This window comes from Chaetodon auriga, chromosome 3 (assembly GCF_051107435.1).
Source record: "Chaetodon auriga isolate fChaAug3 chromosome 3, fChaAug3.hap1, whole genome shotgun sequence".
NCBI classification, from domain to species: domain Eukaryota; kingdom Metazoa; phylum Chordata; class Actinopteri; order Chaetodontiformes; family Chaetodontidae; genus Chaetodon; species Chaetodon auriga.
In genome coordinates, this window is record NC_135076.1 from 8,930,223 (window position 1) to 8,952,905 (window position 22,683).

Below are 22,683 nucleotides of genomic sequence, written 5' to 3' on the forward strand. Positions count from 1 at the left end.
AATCCTTGTCAAGTTAAGGGTTCCTCTGTGTAGAGTCAGTGGAGCAGGGCCATGCTGTGAGTGTGTGTGTGCGCTCATGTGTCATCTGACACTTCACCTGCTACTCATGCTGCACAAGTTGGTTTCAGCCTGCAGGAGTTTGGTGGTGGAGGAGGACATCAGCTGCATGCTGCATTTAAACAAAAAATAAATAAATAAATTTAAAAAAACATGCCTCCATTCATTTTCTATAAATCTACTGTAGTGTTTGTTCCAGCATAAAGCCTCTCCACCATTTAAAGATTCAACGCCCCGCTCATGTTTTCCCTTTTCAGAAAAACACAAGAAATATGGACACTTTTCTGAATTGTGCGCAGTCTTTAGATAATCCTATCGGGAAAGTAGGGCAGATTTGATCTAGAACATTACAGAAACCTCATCATATATGGGGTTCACTTATTGTCTGTTCAGCAGAGATGAGTGCAGCACGCTCATTGGACACTAGCTGCTTGTGTGGACTTATCTATTGAACATGTGGCTATCTGCTGACAAAAGAGCTTTTTTGTTCTGAATATTAAGTTAATGCTGTTTGGATGGACCAGGCTGATGAAGTGCTTTTACCATCCTTCTTTGAACAAATCATTTAGTCCATGCAAACATATGCAGCATGCCTATGCATGAGTTATTTGTGTGTGGTTGACTGAGGTCAATGCGAGTTGAGTGTCTAGGATCAGGTTTTCATTTGGGTACTTCTTCTGTAATTGCCTTACATGGTTTTCTTTACTGTATTTTCACATTATCCATATTTTTAGCTCCATCAAAAAAGGCAAAATTAATTAGAATTTTAATTTGAACTCAGACAACATTTGAACCACTTCATCCATTTATTAGTCCGTTGTTCAATTCAAGAAAAATGTAAATACTCTATGTTAAAAACACTCTTCAAAATTACATTAAGTGTTTGTACATAACAGTGACAAAAAAGTCAGAATGACATTGCAGGGACTCAGTGCTTACATACAGTATATACATGAGCTTTGCACTACTTTCCAAAACCATTCTGTCACTGAAAGTTTGTCAGAGATCCTTCAATGTGTAACAAAACCAATACTTTCTTTTATGGGCAAAGGCAAACACAAATAAGCAGATTAGACAAGCTTTACTTAAAATGCTCAAAGCAGGATGCGGTCAGTTCAATTTTAATACGATCTATACCATCACATATTCTTGAAGAAGAAAATATGCTTCTGGAGATGACCAAATTAAAAGAGAATTTTCCCCAGAAACAGTATTAAAACATAATGATAAGGTAAATTCCCTTCTGTCTTCATTCAGGAAGTTGAGGTGAGTGCACTGTGCTGAGTGATACGAGATGTAGGGAGGCAGGGGACGTCTGAGGAGCTGTTTGTTGGAGGGCCAGACCTCTCAGGCGTTGCTCCTTTCATCCATTGTGAAAGTCTCCATGGGGCCTTTGCTCAGCGCCTTGATGTCATCCAGGAGACTGGTTGGGGTAAAAATGTGAGAAGACCCTGCAATCAAAGTAAAAGAACCATCATGCCCCACATTAGAGCATAAAACACTTTCATAATTCTGCCAGCAGGTGGAGCAAAAGAGCTGGAAATAAAACAGATAGTGGCTTTTATTCAGTGAGTGTTTCCCAGCCCAATAAATTCAACTGAAGTTTATAATACTGTGTCAAAAAAACAGCTTTACTTTATTTGAACGGCCACGGGATTTAATAAGAACTACAGAAATATTCCTTTCATAATCAGCAAATCCTCTGGAAATTTAAAGTGACGTCATACTGCTTTACAATTCAAACAGAGAGAGAAAGAGGTGATTTAAGTAGTTATCTGTGTAACCTCACCTATGATGACCTCGCAGGACTTTACTGCCTGGGTGACCTCATAGGCAGTGCGCATCTCAGAGAAGCAGATTCCTCCTAAAACAAAGATGATGAGGCGTGAGCCGGTCCGGCGTTCGTCCTGAGCACTGGCTTTGTGCTTCTGTCGGGCACTGTGGAGCAGACCAGAGCAGAAATTTACTGAGACTAAATTTCAAAGAGAAAGTGAGACTGTGTGTTCAAGTCGTGGAAATAAATTACAAAATCGACACCATGGAAAGACAGATAAGGGGGAAGAGAGGGACGGATACTCAGAAACCACTCTAGATTTCAAAAGGAGATCCAGATCATTTCCATTTGTAAACAAACAAACAAACATCACACAGCTGAAGGTGAAAGAAGTAGCAGAAATGATCACTGGGGGGCGCTAACTCACCACATTCTTTCTTTGTGCATTTTGACTGTAAAAGCACATCTCAACTTTCTGTGTGTAAAATATCTCCTTCGGATCATTTTGCCATGTATTTTCTTCAGATGAGAATTAAAAAGACATCTGCCTCTCACTATTGACTAACTGACAGTGTAAAGCAATAAACTGCTATTCTTAATGAGTCATCTACCTTGTAAAACATTATTTGCAACACCTAAGGCAAAAGTGTTGGCTTTGACAGTCTCATGCAAGAGCTTTTGACGTTAAGTCTGTAATTGGGATCTAAAAGTCAGATCATCTACAGCAGAATTCATGAATTCTGGTGTTACCACCCATAAAAACCCTCTGTACCTGACAGCCCCGGAGCCGTTCCAGGCAGCAGGACACTCGGACTGGTGCGGCCACTCTCTGGTGTCAAGTCTGTTCTCCACAGCATCCTGAAAGAACCAGATTTTTAACGTCATTTGAAGAAGCCCCATAGAGACCACATCTCACTGGCAATCTGATATCATAGATTTGATTTGACTTTTGCTTGTGCTTAATGAGACTTAAATTCACATGCACATAAGACTGAATTGACAGTTTCGGAGTTCAGCGGCTCAGTGGTCAGGGCTGGCACCAAAACGAGCAAAGTCCAGCAAATAGTTGTGACTGACCGACCCATCACGGCAGAGCAGTTTTGATTTCAGGTGGAGGTGCTACACTTCTCTTTCTGTGACCAAGAACCAAATCCCAGAAGTAAGACTATGAAGAAAGCACGTAACTACTTGACAATGTCTGCTGCTAACTACAACGTGCATCAGCAACAAATCTGCTGTTGAGCTTGTCTCAAAGGCTTTAAATTTTAATTGTGGTTCTAACCTGATAAGTCTCATCGTTTTGGCACTTAGAGCTTTTCACTTGTATTTTTACAGAGCAGATTGGTTTCAACTGATGTGTTAACTAGACTTTATGCTGCCTGCACATCAAAAAACTCTGTTTCCTGCTGCAAGCTCAAACTGTTTACAGGAAGCCAGGTGCTCGAATGGTTAAGACCGCTCAGAAATGGCCTTTCAGGTCATAACAGGAAAGGGAGGTGAAATTGAGGTGAAGACACAACAGAACATGCTATCTTTCAGATCTGCCAGATCAATTTTTAATCCACATTAACCTGCTTTTAACATTACAAATGCAGCATACACAAATCCCATTTCTAAAAAAATGTCTCTAAAAAGATAAACTCCACTTTCTTTATAGCCAAGAATTTCCTCTTATATGTTCAACAGGCATCACATGATGCCACCAAATGTAATTTCAGTTCTGTGGAATTACAGAACTATCTTATGACCAAAGAGTACTGCAGTTACTCTGCTACTTACTTCTGCACCCATTTCTGAGAAATGGACTCAACAGCAGGGATTTAAATCAAACAGCCTCAGAACTGATTCATTATGTCTTACAGCTCAACTGAACAGACTCAAAACAAACAGCCACAAGCAAACTTATTCACAAGACAGAGTCAACAGGTAAAGTAGAATACTGTGTGCGCAATGTGCCTCTATTTAGAGTTCTTGAACTTTAACAAGGCAGCAGGTGACGGTGACATCCTACCTGTTTTAACACAAAACATGATCTCACCTAACCACAACATCCTCTTATATGGAGCACATTGAACATACAAAAAAAGCATTTGAGGATCAGTACAGGAGGTTGTTGTTGAAACAGAAGGATCATCCCCAGGGATCAACACACAACTGGTGCATTATTGAGTCTTATAGATGTGAAGATGTTGTCTTTTACAGACAGATGAAGCAGTACAGAACAACACAAACATATATGTGACGCTGCTTATCAGATGACCTGAATCTGATAGCCATCTTTTGTGGTGCTTTTACAGTTCTGTTCATCAGTTTTCTCACGAATGGCATTCAGAGAGGGACTGGGTTAGCACGGTGACCTACATCGAGCTACATGTTGAGATATGTAAGACAAAACTTAGGTTAATGCCAGAACTTCTTTTCTTTTACCTTCCCATCCTACATCCTGTCTATACCTAGTTTAAATTCTCAGGAGTTATGCCACCTAATTCATTATGGGATCAATAATTGCTAAACTTCATATTGTCCTTTGAGTTTATCTTATTTGTGAATTTATGTTATCTGTGAGTTTATTTTATCTAGATGTGTTTCATCTTATTTTATTTTATCTTATTTTATTATCTTTTCTTTTTCACACGGGGGTTGCAACGAAAATTTCATTGCCATGCTCAATGACAATAAAAGCAATCTTATTAAGCAAAATAAAGACCTGGAAAGAGGTATTGAAGAACTGTGTGTACATTGCATGCAGAAATGACAGATGCTAATAAAATACAGTATACAATATGATCATCTCCTCTCTCACTGACCTCCATCACATCTTTTATGACAGGAGTCCACCTGGAAAGATTGTACGTCTGCTCCTGGGAACGATCCCGTCTGGTCGGTTTGCGTGAGAAGAAAGTAGGCTAGAAGCAAGAGTACAAGAGACAATAAGAAGGATTCAGAGGCTGAAAGACAGAACTGAAGAGATGAACGAGACGAGAACATCAAGACACACAGAATTTAAAAAACAAAACAAAAAAAACCCTGAGTGAACCATGGTGAAAATTTTCCTCCTCTCCACATACCGATGTGATGATCGGGACCCCGAGTTCTTTCCAGTTCAGGATAAACTCTCGGTCGTCTTCGATCTTTACATGCTGGATGAGTTTGCTTAAGTTCTCGTCTGTTGTTCCTGTTTACACACAGCAAACAGAGTGAAAATCTCATGATATTTTATTGGTGCTGCATCCTCTCAGTCAAATAATCACCCAACAGTCTTAAGTGGAAATGAAATTATTTATACTGCATGTGTTTGTATGACATCATCTGTTATATCAAAATTAAAACAACTCATGGTGATGAGTAATTCCCAAGAAGGAAAACAGGCCGACTGCTCATAGTCTGGCTGACTGATTCTCATTGTCTTACACTCTACTTGTCTGTTGGTCACTCTGAAAGCTCCCTGGATGTACTGTATGGCTACAAGTCAAGATACAGAATGCTTGTGAACAGACAGTGAAGGGAGACCAGTCTGCTGCAGAAGAAGATTGGTGTACCGCTGACGCTGAAGATGTACAGCAGCACAGCTCTGATCTTGTCATGGGTGCTGTATGGGTGCAGCAGCACAGGCAGCAGGGTCCTCATGGGATCCTTCACCTTTATCCCGTCCACGTCTGACCCCACAGCAAGGTCCTACACAGAGGTAAATCATTCTTTAAATCTTTTTTTTAATTTAGGCTGGGAATACTGTGTTTGCACCTTTAAATATCTATTCATAAGCCCCACATCTTTCACATCTGCAAGCTGAATAGTACAGCTAACACACTTGTATTGAGTCTCCTGAAGAGGCGGTCAGAAGTCAGTGTTTATTCATTAAGGAAGATGCTTGCACTCATGTGGCTTTCCACCTGGCATGTTATCCCTCCTCAATGAACCGCTCACTGACTTGTTCATGAAGGGTTGAGCGGTAAAAACATTTTGCCTTCGTTCCACCAAAACAGATGACGGAGCACGGACAGACCTGTTCAGCTTTGCAGAGTTTCTCCACGTTGTTTGAGAAATGTTTCATGCAGTCCTCGGCCAACTGCAGGTGAACAGTTTTCTAGAATTCAGACAGAGAGAAAAGTGAAGGATAATGTGAACAGAAAGCACATGTACTATTACTGGAGTTTCAAAATCATTTCCTTTAAAGAAAGACGCCTATCATAGAGGTGATAAATTATGACTCTCCTTTCTGCTTTTTCTGCTGGAAACACGATGAGGTCAACTCCACATAATTCCAGGCTTTGGAGGCACCACACCCAACCACAACATAATAATCACATAGCTCCATAATTGTAGGAAGCAAGTAATATTAATGTTGAAGTCCCATTTGACCCTGGAAAAAATTCTAAAAATCTCAACTCGAGTTGAACAGATAAGCTTAAGGTAACAGCAAATGGTTACCAGGCCAAAAAGCAATTTAACTATACCGGAACTGCATACCTCAGTCAGCTGTTTACGGAATGCGGGCATCTTCTTCATCATTTGAGCCAAATTGCTGATTGTGATCTGGAAAAAAGTCACATGTTTGCTCAAGATATGCATTTAATATGAGATAGACAGCTCATCAGTGAAACACACCAAAAGAAACCAAAGCACTGTACCTTCCCATCTGGCTGCTTCTTGCTTGCAGATATTTCCTTTACCATCTTGGGGATTTGTCTATTGTAAGAAAAAAATGGGGTTAGGGTTAGGGTTAGGGTGAGGAAGACAGGAATGGACCACCTGCATCCTCCAGATCCTGCACACTTACTCTGAGACCTCAGCGATGTGCTTGTGCCTCAGCTTAACCCACAGCATGTCCTCCTCATTCAGCTGGGCCTGCTTCTCTGAGCCATCTTTAGACTTGTACCTGGCCAAAAACAATAACCAGATGATTGGTTTTAGCTGGAAATCTACACCTCTATACCTCTATGGTGACATGATGCACTGAGCATACGTATATGTGAATACAGTGAGATACAGTAGGAAAAGCTTGTGTTACTTGTAGGTGTCGTTCTGAATATCAATGAGGTCATAAGCCATGGCCTGGTAGGTCAGCTCATGCAGGATGGGGCTGACGGGGTCAAAGCCTCTCTCCACTATCAGCAGCTGGGCCTGGGTCTTTCCCTTACGATAGGAGGGAAACACACGTTAAATAGAACACTTAATTTTTTCTACTGTGGTTAGTATTTACAGAAAGTTCAAGTTTCTGGTGAAAGAAATATTAATTTAATCTTCTTAGGGCAAAGAAATATTTTTTTTCTTTTAGACTACACCTTGTGTTGCGCTGTCAGTGGAAAATAATACTGTATTTTGCAGTACTCATTTACTTCCTGGGTTAAAGCCTTGTTTATTCTGTCAACATTCTTTGTTCTGCAGGCGTCTCACCTTTTTTTTGCCACTGTCATCCAGCTCATAGTGTCTGGCCAGCTTGCTGTCCACCAGCTCTGCAAACGTCTTGGCGTTCTCCATGTTGCTGTCTCTAGTTATGACATAAATTGCTCCCCATCAGTCGTCACAGTCATGTTAATACATATCACACCTGCACTGGTTTACGTGTACACATGAATGTGTACATGTTGTATCTATACTGTGGGAAACCTAAAATCACATTTTATGTAAGAAAGTAAAAGCTGCACATGCTCGTGCTTGTTTTCTGCCACAGTTAGGTAACGTATTCCACGGTCTGAGTTCAAGCTCTTCTCACGAAAGGTCTCATTCTGCTTTGGGGCTGAGGTGTGTTTAAGGCAGAGAAACTAAATCTGCTCTGGCTTACTTCTTGTATCTGACCCCTGGGTACTCGTCCAACGTGGCACAGAGCGTGACGAGCTGGTCTGCGAGTGTCTCCAGTGTCTTCTTTTTGTCCTGACTGTGGGGACTGTAGATGCTTTGGAAAGCCCTTGGATTATCAAAAGTGAACACCTGGAAAACATTCAACACGGCAGTGTAAAAAAAACTATTGTTTAAGTGAACAATGTGAATGCAATCTTAAAATAAAGGATCATTTCTAGTCGGATTCCAAAACTAATGCCTGAATATTAAAAAAAATGAATGAAACTCGATTTACTTTATAAAAATCACAACACAACAAGAATCTTAAGACCTTTTTGGGTTTTCAAAAAACAGGGAACAACCAGTTGGATTCTTAAGGCAGTAGAATGAGACACATTTTGTAAGATCATTACGTCATAATTTAAGCAGCCAACACCCATTAAAGATTCACTCTTTGCCCCAGTAGTAACATGACACTGAAGACACTAAAACAAGTGAAGTTTGTCTCAGTTAGCAAGTAAGAGTCTGGATAAAAAAAGAGGAAATGGGGAATTACAAAAGGACATAAAAGCAACTACTCACTTGTGCCTCTTGTGGCATGAAGCACATGTTTATTTCCTTACAGACTCGTATGTACTTTGCACAGAACAGCTTCATATTGTTGAACAGGTCGTCGGGACAGTCTGCGGGAGCAAAAAGATACGACATGAAGACGTGTAGACTGCAGGCTCATCCAATAGACGCATAAAATAATATTAAAAAAATAATTTCACCCTTAAGCTTATTGCTGCTAGACGGCCCTGCTAATACCCATAATCCCCTTGAGTGCAGACAGCAAACAAATGTCAACATCATGAATAAAGCTTCAAACTATTCAGTACAGCCTTATCTATTATCATAGTAAAGTAGTGATTTATAAGTTACTTACAGTCAGTGAAGTAAACATATGCCGATTTATATTTGGGTTTGGACTTGAAGTCAGCAATAAAGGCCTCCACACACTATGAAATGAAATGAAATTTGACATATCACAACAGAGTTTGGCAGAAAAACTTCAGAATGAAATTTTATTTCATTTTGCAGAAATTCAAACTTAAATCCAAATGCAATGTGATAATTAAAGGGTTATAATGGCAAACCTTAGCGGTGGGTGACATGAAGTAGATGGCCTTCATTTCTGGAACAGGCTCTCTGCTTCTGAACAGGTCCTCCACGACTGAAGAAACAAAGTATTTACTATGACCGAGGAGCTCCAGACATTCACATACACACTTCAGTTAGCTTAATCTATTACCAATATTACATACTTGTTATTTTTTCTGCCATCAGATCTGACATTTTGCAGCATGATGAGAGGAGCTTGGTGGTGAAGTGGTCCAGAATCAAAATCTATGAAGAAGATAAATCGAGCAGTCAGTCAAATTAACACCACAATATAAAATGTTTCAAGATTGTGAAGCACCGCATGAAATGTAGTAGCAGCCAAAATGAGAAATTACAATTCTATTTTGAGCCACAGTGCATAAGTGGAATCAATCAGATAACAGTTGGATCTGTAATCTGGAGGATACTCAGTACTGAAGAGGATGGAGAGCTGTCCTACCTTCCATACTTCAGATTTTCTGCAGTCTGCAATAATTGTATCTTTTATCCCTGTGAGAGACACAGAACACGAGCGATGAAAAACAACACTGACCGAAACCTGACTGCTTGACTCTAGTGTTTAAAGACTTGAGCTAGACAGAAAATCAAGTGATTGTACCTTCAACTATCCATTAGAAACTATAAAGTATAAATACATTTATTAGGCTGGTCACAACATAAGCACAGAACTGTTTGCTGTTGTGTTTCACAACTTTACGGTCTACAAATTTGCCTTCATTTTTGGTATTTCACCTACTAAATAATAACTGAAAAAAATGACAGTTAATCAGGTCACAGCAGTGTTCATGAGTGGTAGTGAATTAACTTTTCCATTAGACTTGCATGATAGGCCAGCTGTATTTCGAGATGTGTGTGTGTAAATTAGTTAAACAAAGAAAGCATGTCATTCTGCTTACACTCTCTGGTTTATGAAATAAAACAGTGTACAAATCGAGGCAGGTGAAGGGACTGTCTCGTATCTGATTTATCATTAGACAACATTATGTTCACCTGATGTTCATTCAGCTTAATGTCATGTTGGACTGGGATTATAATTTGTGAAGGATAAAGTTGAATCAAGACATCAGCATAAGCAAAAGCTGAATATAACGTGCACTACAGTTGTTGTATATGACAGCATCAATTTTACACAAGTAGCTAGCTTTACCTTATAAACTGAGTGTAACTTAGCCTCAAGTATTCCCTTATTTTAAACTCAACCCAAACAGCAAGCAGTCATCTGTGCGACATCTTTAACCACCATCTAACCCCTAACTAACCCCAACCACGGAGGGCAGCACCACAGGAAATGCAGGTTAGAAGAAAAACACACTTGGACACCAGACATGTTTGGAAAAGTTGACGTTCATTTCGTGTCAGTTAACGTTAGCCTGCACATATGAGGTGGGGCTCCGACACTACGTGACCTCACTCCGAGCACTTCTCCAAAAGGGGGATACAAGAGTCAAAGACAGTGAAGTTACGATAAACAACGGCGCCAAGTGCTGACCCAAATGTCGTCTGTCGTTATCAACGTGACAACTAGCGATACCTCCACCAATCCAAGTTTGTCAACTTCCGTTGCGATAAACAGCAGAAACTCAACGTTCACTGTCATTCCAAGATGCAAAGTCACAAAGGAGGAAACATTTAATAAAAACACAGCACGATGTTAATAGTCCTTTACGTTATGGAAGTATCCCGCTGTTTCAAACGAGCAACGAGCACTCTTTAATTGGAATGAACTTACTTTTCCAAACTACTCTTTTCAGCCCGTGATCTGAGCCAGTTGCCATCTTGCTTTTTTTTTCTTCCTCCGCGCCTCTCTTCCTGTCCCATGTCCTCACACGCTGACGTCATCTGCGTCATCAACTATGCGACGGAGCGCCATTGAAGTTTTAGAACTACGGTAAAACTTCCGTGTTAAGTGTTTCTTAGCCACCTGACAGCCGATCTATCTATCTATCTATCTATCTATCTATCTAAAATTAAAATTTGAGGTGAAAGTCACCAGTGAAAGGGAAAACTGTTGATAATGTATTGAATATTAATACAATTATATAAATTATGATCAACCTGAGATTAAAAACTCAAATATTTTGACTTTTTGAATCTCGTATGTCATAGCATTTCAAATTCAGTAATTCAAATTTATGAGATACTGGGTCATAATCTTAGACTATTTAAAACTGATTTTCAAAATCATGGACTGATTTAGTCCTTATATTGAGATATTAAATGAAACATGAGATAATGATTACAACTTCTGACTCACCAAACGAAAATTATAGTCATAGTTTTGACTTATTAAGTCACAAATGTGAGATTTTGAGTTTGATTTTTGTTGTAACATTTAGTTCTTAACTTTTTGAGTATCTTTATTTCTAACATTTAATCTGTTTTTCCTTTCATGGCAGAATTAGGCTTCTGCAATTAAAAGTGCATTTATTTCACACCTCAAAGTAGCAGGGAGTGATCTGAGGCCTCTGGGTAGGGAAATCCAAATCTTTTGCCAGATCCACATTTTGTGGTATCTTGATTACATCCTTGAATATAGAATGTCCTGCCTCTAGCTATATAGGTGTTTGCGGCTCATGCTACCCAACGTGCATTGCCTCAAAGTACACCTCTGTGCTTGACTGTGACTGGGTGTTTGCCTCCAGTGGGAGGGGCCAGAGTCAGGTATTTCAACCTGAATAGTCACCAGATATGCTAAAGAAAAGCTAAAACAGTTGAGAGTGAAGCATTTTGAAAAATCGAACAGAAGCTGCAAAGTGTGAGAAACAGTGAGAGGAGTGTTTTAAGAGACAGACGTGAAGAATGGGCATTATGAAGTGGCTGGTGATGTTTGTCTTGCTGGGCATATGCTCACAGGTACAGTAGACTAATATTATATTATATGTATGTAGATTATTCAAATTCAGGCACAAACATTCCGTTGAGAAAAGGAAGAACGCAAAAATAACTTAAAAGTGGTTAACTGGTTAGTAGTAACTTGGATTTGATATAATTACATACAATTATTGTTAATGATATTTTCCCATCTAAATTTGCAGGCTGCAGCTGACACAGGTACTGTATGTTCTCATTTACCATAAATTCACCACAGATGTTTATTTCACTGTCACATATGATAATGAAGGGGCACATAACCTTGGTTCTACTATACATTTATGTGTAAAAGAATCCATAACAAGAGCGATAAACAAGTGCTTTAATAATCTCCGCTTCTTTCTTTCATCAGCTATCCAAGTATCCATGTTCTCAGCATCATCCAAGACCATGATTCTCAGATGGACCAGGGTCCCAGGAGCCACTTCATACAAGATCACTGTCGCCCCCAAAAGCTCACCAAGCAGCCCTGTTGCATTCGCCACGTTTGGTCCAAACACAGTGTTGGGCTCCGTCAACTCTCTGTCTCCGAACATCGAGTATACATTCACAGTTGAAGCTCTGGATAATTCCCAAATAGCACTGAGCACTGCAGCTGTTGAGTCATCCACAGGTGAGGTACACTCCTGTCCATACCTGGACTGTTTGAGCACTTAATGACAATATTCCCTTTGGTGCTTCATTGATGTTTAATTTTTCATTTTAAAAAACTAAAAAACTGAAATTGAAAAGTTTTATTTGAACGTTGAAGTTTTATATGACGCCTTTTTTAGGTGCAATAATTCACTGTTAACTTTGAAAAGAGTCTGAAATAAATGAATAGTGGATGCAGAATAACAACTACTATTGCAATGTAAATTTAAATACCTAAATGTTACCTTGATGATGGGAAGATGTCAATGTACACTGAGCAGAAGACCACAGAAGAGTTACCATTAGTCCCCCTTAAGTACCGTGAAAATATCTTGAGAAGAAGATTTTTTATTCTTTGGTTGAGTGTGTGTTTTTCTAAAATTTACCCAGGAAGATGGAGAAAAAATAAAATGATATGTCCCTTCTTAATCTTCAAAAGTTATAGGTTTTAAGGTGGATTGCTGAGAATATGGAGGCCATCCCTCATTTTATAGTATGTGTCCTTTTCATGGTCGTCGTCTCTGACCTGAACTGACTGTGACTATTTTAGCCCCTGAGATGATGGACCCCATCCAGACAGTGAAGTCGAAGGACAGCAATACCTTGATGGTGGGGTTCAGCTTGAAGACCGGAGCGACTCATTACATCATACGAACCCAGAACGGCAAAGGCTTCTACAGAGAAGACACAGTGTCCTCCTCCCCTGCTGAGATTAAGTCCCTCACACCGTACACTGAGTACACACTCAGCATCATGGCTGTGAACAGCGGAGGCCGCAGTCAGCCATCTGCTCCTGTGACTGCAAAGACAGGTACTGCTGTTTTTTAACATTTATCTTTATTTGTGTGCAGAATGTTAGATGTTCATGTTTCCACTCCACAGCTTGGAAACTAAACCTCACAAATGAATTCAATGGTAAAATAACACCCAACAGCTGGTGGAGAAGAGAGATGAGTCAGACATTCATGGAGAAACATTGAGTAGTTTTCTCATCTGTCAGCATGCCCTGCAGAGGTCATCTGATCTGCTTCTTTGTGGCCTTAGCAGAGCCAATACAGTACTGGGAGTGAAACTATACACATATCATCTTCAGTCAAATCCAGGTTTGTCTTACCCAATAAATGCATCAGGACCCCTCAGGGCCTCTCCTGTATCTGTGGTAACTGTACCTGATGATTTTCTGTCAAACACAATGAGTTGACCTCATCTTGAGAACATAGCTTCACCTCTTACCTCCCTCCCACCCTGGGAGGAGAAATCCGAGCCACATGAGCCAAAAAAAGAAAAAAAATGCAGCAAACAGATTCACCATTTTTTCTTTGCCATTGTTCATCTCTGATTTAATTTTATTTCACAGTCGTAGGATGCTTAATGTGTTTGATTCAAATGAAATAAAACATACATTAATTTGTATATCCTTACATCTTCAATATATAAAAACATACTTTCCAGTCACATGTTGGAAACAAAAAACTTGTGGCCTAACGATTTTCTCCTCTGAACTTCAGTTGACACATTTAAGCTGAAATGCTCACCTAGTCAGAAAACAACATAAAAACGGTGATTTTCATACTATAATTGCCTACAGAGCAGGTGTTGTGGGTCAAATACTGACATTACCGCTGGCATCTGTGACTACTGTCCTGATTGGTGCTTTGAAATGTGTGACAACACCTTTTCCAACTAAGCCACACCCACTTTGACAAATGGGAAGAGCAAGGAGAAAAAAAAATTAATATTGACTGAATGGCTGAATTACTAAAACTGTACACAGAAAATAGTGTGTAAGTGGCTGACTGACAAAAAAAAAAAGTTTTCAGGGTCTTGAACTTATATAAAGTCCAGACAGGCAAAAAATCTTGGAGACCACAACCCAACAGAGTTTTCCTACCATCCAATAATTTTGAAATTCTCTATTTCATGAACTGATTGTGCTTCTTCCTGGCTTGTTAATAGTGGTCATGTACAACCTCCGTAAAACTTGCCAAACTTTCTTCTCCTCCACAGTTTTGCCTCCTCCTCAGATCTCCACCACCTCCTCCCCCAGCAATGACACCATCACTGTATCCTGGGCCCCTGTTGCTCACGCTGTGCAGTACAGCCTGTCCATATACAAGCTGGGCTCACACACTGACATGAAGCACAACACCTCCAACACCAATATGACCATCTCTGGCCTGGATGCTGGCTCTCTGTACATCATCAGGGGTTTCGCCTGGGACCTTGAGGGCCGAAAGGGAGAGGGCAGTTTGTACGTCAACCAGACAACACGTAAGGAGACATTGAGACACTTCTGTTTTTATACTTTAATTTGATCGACTTGTTGTCTATCTGTATATCTTATTCTAAATTCACACTAGAATGTTCATCATGTATGTTTCTGCTTATGTTTTTGAGTGGGTGTGTATGTGTTTTAATGTGCACTTGATGGATCATTGGCTGTTTTTGCTGTGTGTTGAAAGGACCCCCAACACCATCTGCCGTCAACGTCTCTGTGGTGATCAGTAATGATGTGGCCGGACTCTCTGTGTCCTGGGAACTCGATCAGGAGGTCTATGGGTCCATCCAGTACCATGTGACGAGTGACCAGAACCTCATGTGTAACTCCACCTCCAGCTCCTGCACCCTGTCGGCAGTGAGCTGTGGAGAGGTTCACACCATCCAGGTGACCGCTTCGAACGAGGCCGGGCCCAGCTACCCATCCAACCCCGTGGTGTTCATCACATGTGAGTGGTAGAGACTGGATTCCGATCAGAGCCACACAGTTATATCGACTGATATTGTTTGTTCTGTTTTTTCCAGATACTGGTTTTGACTTTAATACGACACAAATATCAGTGGGATAAAATTGGTTGGGAAGTGATACAGACAACAGACACTACAGAAATTTATCAATGTGTATGTAGTTGCTGATAGATACCGTAGGTACTGTTTATAACTAGGTAACTATCTGTTTTTTCTAGGACGTTATGAGCAATCACTGAGCAGTTTAAGGAAATAGTCTTGAATTTAATGAAGTCAGTAAACGAATGTGACCGACCTTCCTCCTGTCCTGTCCTGTCCTGTCCTGTCCTGTCCTGTCCTGTCCTGTCAGACCCCTGCCCACCAGAGTCTTTGGCTCTAGTGGAGTCGTCAGAAGGAAACTGCACGCTGACGTGGGACGAGGTGTCTCACGCTGACAGCTACACGGCCTTCATCAAGAGAGCCGACGGCAGCGAGGAGACCTGCAACACCACCAGCAACAACTGTAGCTACCACTGCGAGTGTGGCTACACATACCTGATGTCTGTGTTTGCTCTCAACCAGGCTGGCAGAAGTCCTGAAGGAAAGGTTCTCAACTACACCACCTGTAAGTAGCAGCTGAGGGGATATGTTCAAAGATGTTGAGTCACTGTGAAGCTGGTTTTCCTCTCTTCCAGCTTACGATCATTATAATGTTTAGTTGTTTGTATCACCTGTGTCTTTCAGTGCCCTGTTGTCCTGAGGGTGTTTCCGTCTCAGCGGTGAGCACTGACACTCTGGAGATCATGTGGACAGCCTCGCGGGGGGCAGAGCTGTACCAGACTCGAGCTGCAGACAGTTCAGAGGTTATCCTGTGTAACGACACGGCACCGGTGTGCGCCCTCTCTGACCTCAGCTGTGACAGTTCCTACAGTGTGGTGGTGACACCCTGCAATGAAATTAGTGGATGCAACCGTGCGTGCACAGCTCACACCAAAGACACAGGTAAATAACCTGGAGATATTACATTTCATTGGTAAACACCCCCATTTTCATTACAACATTTTCAGTCAGACAGGTGCTAATTCTACTTCGTGTTTACAGGTGTTTCTAATATTTTATCCACCTCATTTACATAAGGAATGATTAGGAAGTAGAATTCATGGCAGAGCTGTTTTATTGGACTTCATTAGATTGTACAGGTGGAGCTAATAAAGTGAGTGTGTAATGACTTTTGTAAAAAAAAAAAAAAAAAGCATGGATACTAAAAGCTTGTGTAATTTGTATTATTATTGTATTGCCTCCTTAAATGACCAGAAATTATGAGTAGTGAATAAATGCTTGAACTGCAAGTAGGACCCTCAAAGGTACAATTATCATTAAAATTCTTTCTTTCCCTTATCTCCATCAGCTCCCTGCATGCCGCTCAATCTGATGCTCAATCTGAAAAACTCCTCCTGCGTCAGTGTCAGCTGGACAGCAAACAACAGAGCTGCTACGTACACTGTGAGTGCGTCGGGAGGTGACGGCACACACACCTGCACCACCAGTGGAAACAGTTGTGACATCATTGACCTTCCCTGTGGCTCCACCTATGATGTCAGCGTTACGGCAGCCAGTGCCGCCGGCCAGAGTTTACCCAGCTACTCTGACTCTCTGGAAACAGGTGAGTGGTCAAAAGTTTGGATTGAGTGACTCAATTAAAAAGTACAGATGGTGACATCACCAGTAAATTGTCCTTTTAATCCAGATTAGTTGTGTGGTGTCAAGTAAAGCTTGGCTGAAGATGCACGTGTTACTTTTACCTCATGATCCAATATGAAAACTGGTGACAGAAGATGGGAAACTGAGGAGAAGCGTTAGGGACTGTATCAAAAGTGCATGCTAATGGGTGAAGGGAGCGTTTCAAATTTTGGTCAAAGCTTTCTCATTTTCGTAAGAGACATGCCAAACAAAATCAGGTCTGCTCCGATTACATCCACAATGTTCTTCTTTTTTTTCATTCAGATATGTATTTGGCCCCAGGCTCTATTATTGCCTGTCAACAGCTATCTCATTTTCATTATAGACACTTCAGTATGAGCCCAACAATTTATCCGACAACTTCTGGTACAAGCCACACTCTGTATTACCCCTTGTATCCACATGTCTCATCTTCCTTTCCAGAGCCCTGCTGCCCGGTGAATCTAACAGTGGATCAGGTGACTCAGGCGATGACCAACGTCTCATGGTCTCACTCCAAAGGGGCGCATTCGTTCATCACCTCTCTGACATCACCACGTGGTCACGCCCGCTGCCACACTCAGGACTCCCACTGCCTGATGGGATGCATCACCTGTGGGACTAATTACACCGTCACCATGGAGGCGTTCAGCCACAGCGGGCGAAGCTCAAACTGCACCTATCAGGGCTTCTCATCCAGTGAGTGACAGTGTTTTCTGCCAGTGACAAGTAAAGATTTTATAAAAGAGTATGCATACCCAGAAGAATGTTTTTCCACTAGTAAACTTTTTCACTAGTGAACTCTAACTAAAAGATACTTATGTTTGTTTATGTTATGTATCTATGGAAAAAAGGAATATCAGCCCATATCTTGGATTTTTATCTCTCTCTCGTAGGTGTCTGCTGCCCGTCAGGTGTCAGGCTTTACAGGTTGGCTGGTAACTCTGTGCGGGTGTACTGGCGCAGCGCTGGCAGCAGCCACAGCTACATCACAGAGATGGTGGGCAGCAGCAACAACTACACCTGCACTGCATCTCCCGGGGAGAACAGCTGCGACGTTGACAACATCCAGTGTGGGGACGCCTTTAATGTAGTGGTGGCTCCAGTCACACCAGAGGGCAGCAAAGTCATGTTCTGCCCGCAGAGACTGTACTCAGGTATACCATTTCAGATGATTACAGAATGAAATAACATGTAATGCAGCTGAAACATGGATGAATATGGATGACAACACTTTCTTTTGTTTCTGCTCTCTCAGTCACTTGCTCGGGGAGTAACGTTGGCATGGGTGAGTATGTTATCACTCTGAAGTTAAAATCACAGACACCACACACTGACACTTGTTGGTAAGTGAGCAAAAGATTTCAAATGTAGGATTTTTCTAATATCATTTCAACCTGTTTTTCTCCAGTGCTTTACAGAGGGAAGAGAAGTGTGGACTAGTACGGAGTAAGTAAATGTACAGTCATCATACTGTAATGTAATACATCTTCAGTATAAGCTTGACTTTGCAGACAGTGACAAAGTATCCAGTTTGGTCATGTCAGAGAGCATACATCCTTTCTTATGGTCAGGCTTTGTTATGCATTGATGTCTCCCTCTGCTGGTCAGAATGAAACATTACTTGCATTTTTAACAGTTCAGCATAAAAATAAATCCATCACCGACTCCTGGCTTTGCTGTTTTAAGACGTCAAATTTTAGTGAATTACTACAGTAAATATAGAAGTCCTGCAAGCTGAATCTTTGTTGTTTTGTCTTGTCCTCCTCTCCACAGATACAACAAACACTCCCATCCTCTTCATCCTCCTCCTCCTGCATCACTTCTGCTCGACTGGAATAAAGCCATGCTCATAGCTAAAAAGACGAACAACTATTGACCAAAAATAAACATGCCATGACACATTGGTGACAATGTGATGATTAATGAGAAATAAATGAGAAATTAGATGTTGTTCAGTGTTGTCAAGCTGCCTTTAAAAGATGTTCATGTATCAGCGCCAAACAAAACATTCACTGTGCCCTCAGCAAACACGATCAAGCACTTAAGTGTGACAAAGACACTGACAAGCGAACGACAAGAGTAAAATCATGGTATGGATTTAGCAAATGTAAAAAAAGAACAAACCAGAACTAAATTTCTATGATGATTCAAGGTGCAACAGGTTAATTTGGAGTTTATCTTATCTCTGAGCTACTAAAGACTCCAAATAAATGATCTTATTAAAAAAGAAAAAAAATCAATTGGTGAATCAGTAACAGAGCCCCAACAGACATTTAAAACCACCAATGAAACATTTTGCCCCTCCATTTTAAGAATTATTAATTGAATTGACCAAATTAAAACACATTTTTTAGCACCAGCCCTAAATAGGAAGCCTCCTGAGGATAAGCGGCAGACGCTGATCTTTGTGTCTCGCCCTGCAGCGTGCACTGTCCACACTGTGCTGCTGCTTGTTCTCAGGAAGACTTTAACTGTTTGCAATATGTGTCACTGTGGTTGTGTAAACCTGATGCATATTACAGTTAATAAAGAATTCCAAGCATCATTTTTTGTGTTTCCTGGTTTGTTTTGCACACAGACATGCTTTACAAAATCAAAGGGAGGACACCAAGAGTTAAATTTGTTATAATTGAGTGAGCTAATTCATCTTAATCTTGTCTGTCTGTAACTGTGCTGTTGAAACTTTCACCTGGGATTTTCTTTGGCATGGAAATTAGATACAGCCAATTTGATAAGATGTTATTTACAAAGAATTTCATTACAAAGAAGATCTCATTGGACAATACTGTTCACACATACTTTTTCTTTCTTTCTTTTTAAAGGATGAGTGCACATAATTTTAGTCTGCACACACTCACCACGTTTTTCTGCTGCTTTAAGGAAAGAGACCTGGCTGGAAGATCTTTTATGTTTCATAAGCTATATTTATGCTTGGACACTTTGGTGCAAAGGTGTCTAGTTTCATCACTGGGACAAGTCAGGCAGCCAATCAGAGATTTGGATAAATTACCTGTAATTTCCCAGTGACCAATGTGAAGGGCTCGGGATATAAAGAATCCCTGAGGAGATCTACACAATAGATGTGTGTACTGAGGTCCACCATCAGTTTAAGTCTTTAACAAACAGGATTACAAATAAATAAAATGAGGTGTTTATAGCAGGGGAAAAGTCGTTTCCATGAAATTAAATCCAATTGTGTGTCAGTGTTCCTGGAATGATAGAAAACAACTTTTCAAACATGGCAGACATGATGAATCTGGTCATAACACCAATGCTGTTTATTTGTTGTCTAACCTTTCTTAGCTGTTCATTTGTGTTGTGTTTTAGGCACATTTACCAAGGCCACACATTTGTCCATTTTCAACTGCAGACAGTTTTGGGACCTTCATAGATTTATCTTACCAATCAAACAAATTGAAGTTGTGGGATTAAACTCATCTGGTGATAAAAAAAAACAGTATGCCCTTGAAGGTCATCGGTGTGAGCATACACACATTAATTAATTGTGGCAGTAGTGAAGATGGTTGGTGGTTCGATCTATGTGTCGAAGTATCCGCAGTTGGCCTAGCTACCATTGTATGAATGAGTGACTGAATGCAGACTTGTATTGTAAAAGTGCTGCTCATTGTACTACAAAAGCGCTATATAAGATATAGTCCATTTACCATTAAATTACTTACAAGTACAGTTATGCTATTAATATAGATGTTGAAATGATGATGATGATGATGTTGAAATGGGTGGGGGTGGGGGGGCAAAATGACCAAAATGCATCCCCCCTGTTAACCTGCCATCCCCCGACAGAGAGAGTGCCGAGACAGAGGGGTTGTTTAGTTGAATATGTCGACTCAATTATTCTTTTTCTGACTGAAGTTTGTACAAGTTTGAATCTGTGGCCCCGACCATGGAAAAGTCAGCAATAGGAGATGGTTTTGTAATTGGGCCTTTTTCTCTCATTCCAGCTCTTCCTTCTGCCAGTTTCACCTTAGATCTATAATTTTCTCTACACTGTATAAAGACTATAAAAGTATATTCATTATTATAGTGTAGCCTACATCCTCTAGTGTCAAAATTCATAGTTACAGTGACAAGTGGCAAGGTGTGGTTGCTCCCATTGGATCATCCCTCCTGCTAAAAATAGACTGAAAATCTGTCTGTCTGTTCATATGTATATATCACACTCCTCACACCACCATAATTAAATGACATGGAACCTTATGCTGACATTACACATATTGTGCATATTATCTGGGTGTATATGTGTAAAGGTATAAACAGTCACTAAGAATATCAGCTGACCTTATCAAAGCCTGTTAAAATGAAACTAAAAAACATGTTTTGTGGTGGGTTTTTTCAATAAGAAGCACAGGAAGAAACTGTAGCAGATCAAATAAGTAAGGGATACCAGATTAACTTGCTTTGCAGACTAACCCATGTCTTTGGAAAAATATTAGAATTTGGAGCAGTTTCTTGAGTAAAAGCAGCTCTAGGCTTTCTTTGTGGTCATAATCCATACAGGAGTGTATATATTCATTGTTGATCTGCAGACCCAAATTGTGTCTCAAAGGTTGACCATATATTGATCCACACGAGGATCCTTTGAACTGTTTCGTAAATCACTATGCGCTTCTCAGTAGTGACAAGAAAAGCAATGAGCTCACCAGAACTCATATGCATGGAAATACTGGAGCACTGAGCTTCACATTTTAATGGTCATGGCAATGGATGTCACAGTAAGTCATTAACATGGGTGCAGGGGAAAGATAACTGAATCCAGAGGGGCTAATAAAGCCTTCCTTCGCCTCAGTGCAGGGGTTAAGCGCCAGTGTGACCTCAAGATATCCACCAGCTTCACAGGGCACCCATCCCAGAAACATGGGCCGCCCTGCCCCTTTTCACAACACAGGTTTCAGTTGGCTTTAGTCCCTCAAAACACAAAGGAATTACTTCTGGTATTACTCCCATTGCACTCTATAACAGTATAGGTTATCAGTAAGGATACTGTGGTGGCTCTCAGTGGGGAATAGTTGCTATTCACGGTTAAAATGTGGAATATGACTCATGCACCAATCTTGCAGATCTCCCCACCCAACTCTTTAGCCATATTACATAACATCCCACTGTAGGAAACCGCCAAGTTACATTGTTTATCTGACGTTTCTTGCCATAACTGCCGATGCCTCACTGTACATGGCAAATCAAAATTTTCAGAAATTATTGTGCGTTTTTCTCGAAAATGATCATAAAAGATGCCCGGAAGTGGTTTTGGATGAAACTTTGGTCCACTCATGGACAGTGCTCTAGTTTTCCTGATCTTTTACAAACTTGCTTTTGACAAGCGACTGTCCTCTGAGGCCTTATAGAAGGTATCTGATCTGATCTAATACCATAATGGTGAGCTGCAAATGATGTTTTATCGCAGTATAATGAGTAATCCGATCAGATGCCTCTATAGTTTTCTGTCAAAGAGGGGACAATATTGTCTCTGTTTCTTGTGGATATTACTTTAGATAGAAATGGGTTTTTGAATTATCCTAATGGAATATGGTTTGGGATTGGGCTTGTTAAAAGGAATGGCCGATAATGGGCTTGTCAGCCTCGCCTGTCATTGCAGCAAATGAATTTACTTCAGTTACACGGTCTCAGGAGTGAATTCTAACTCAACCCCTCAGAGTTAGCAGATTTTTTGTCTTTCTATGCTGAAAGCACTCAGAGAGCTCAGTATCTCTATGAAGTCTGAAAAGTCTCTATTTTTTTTTAAGTAATTGATACAGCACACAATTAAACAGTGACATATAGTCATGAGATAAATATGACAGGATGTTCTCATTTTGTTTGTGTACAGGTCCGGAGAAAATAGCATGAATGTTCAAAAAAGCTTTATTTCACAACATCAAGAAATTCTTCAATCTGTATACCTCAACACGTCACCCAGTAGTTAACCATTCAATACTCCACTC

General features: G+C 40.5%; 2 protein-coding genes across 2 annotated transcripts; one reads left to right on the forward strand and one right to left on the reverse strand.

The window, feature by feature from the left end:
* Positions 1-846: 846 nt before the first annotated feature.
* Positions 847-10,616, reverse strand: stxbp3 (syntaxin binding protein 3). The gene is made up of 19 exons (XM_076727084.1): positions 10,503-10,616; positions 9,213-9,262; positions 8,917-8,998; positions 8,749-8,825; positions 8,538-8,610; positions 8,192-8,292; positions 7,614-7,759; positions 7,226-7,319; positions 6,840-6,964; positions 6,609-6,707; positions 6,460-6,517; positions 6,299-6,364; positions 5,835-5,915; positions 5,371-5,506; positions 4,900-5,006; positions 4,639-4,737; positions 2,604-2,689; positions 1,847-1,995; positions 847-1,508 (listed from the first exon to the last, which is right to left on the reverse strand). The coding sequence occupies exons 1-19, from the start codon at positions 10,546-10,548 to the stop codon at positions 1,405-1,407; spliced, it is 1,779 nt and encodes a 592-aa protein (XP_076583199.1). The 5' UTR covers positions 10,549-10,616; the 3' UTR covers positions 847-1,404.
* Positions 10,617-11,572: 956 nt separating this feature from the next.
* LOC143318640 (fibronectin type III domain-containing protein 7-like) lies at positions 11,573-18,163 on the forward strand. Its single transcript, XM_076727082.1, has 13 exons — positions 11,573-11,626; positions 11,809-11,824; positions 12,006-12,257; positions 12,828-13,088; positions 14,285-14,548; positions 14,740-15,003; positions 15,372-15,626; positions 15,746-16,003; positions 16,410-16,664; positions 17,165-17,419; positions 17,617-17,877; positions 17,979-18,008; positions 18,132-18,163. The coding sequence occupies exons 1-13, from the start codon at positions 11,573-11,575 to the stop codon at positions 18,161-18,163; spliced, it is 2,457 nt and encodes an 818-aa protein (XP_076583197.1).
* Positions 18,164-22,683: the final 4,520 nt, after the last annotated feature.

Coding starts and splice junctions, on each gene's coding strand:
- stxbp3 (XM_076727084.1), bottom strand. CDS start 10,548: ATGGCAACTGGCTCAGATCACGGGCTGAAAAGAGTAGTTTGGAAAA. Junction 5,916..6,298: donor TCCGTAAACAGCTGACTGAG/GTATGCAGTTCC, acceptor TCTGAATTCTAG/AAAACTGTTCACCTGCAGTT. Junction 1,509..1,846: donor GTCCTGCGAGGTCATCATAG/GTGAGGTTACAC, acceptor CTTTGATTGCAG/GGTCTTCTCACATTTTTACC.
- LOC143318640 (XM_076727082.1), top strand. CDS start 11,573: ATGGGCATTATGAAGTGGCTGGTGATGTTTGTCTTGCTGGGCATATGC. Junction 12,258..12,827: donor AGCTGTTGAGTCATCCACAG/GTGAGGTACACT, acceptor TGACTATTTTAG/CCCCTGAGATGATGGACCCC. Junction 17,420..17,616: donor CTATCAGGGCTTCTCATCCA/GTGAGTGACAGT, acceptor TCTCTCTCGTAG/GTGTCTGCTGCCCGTCAGGT.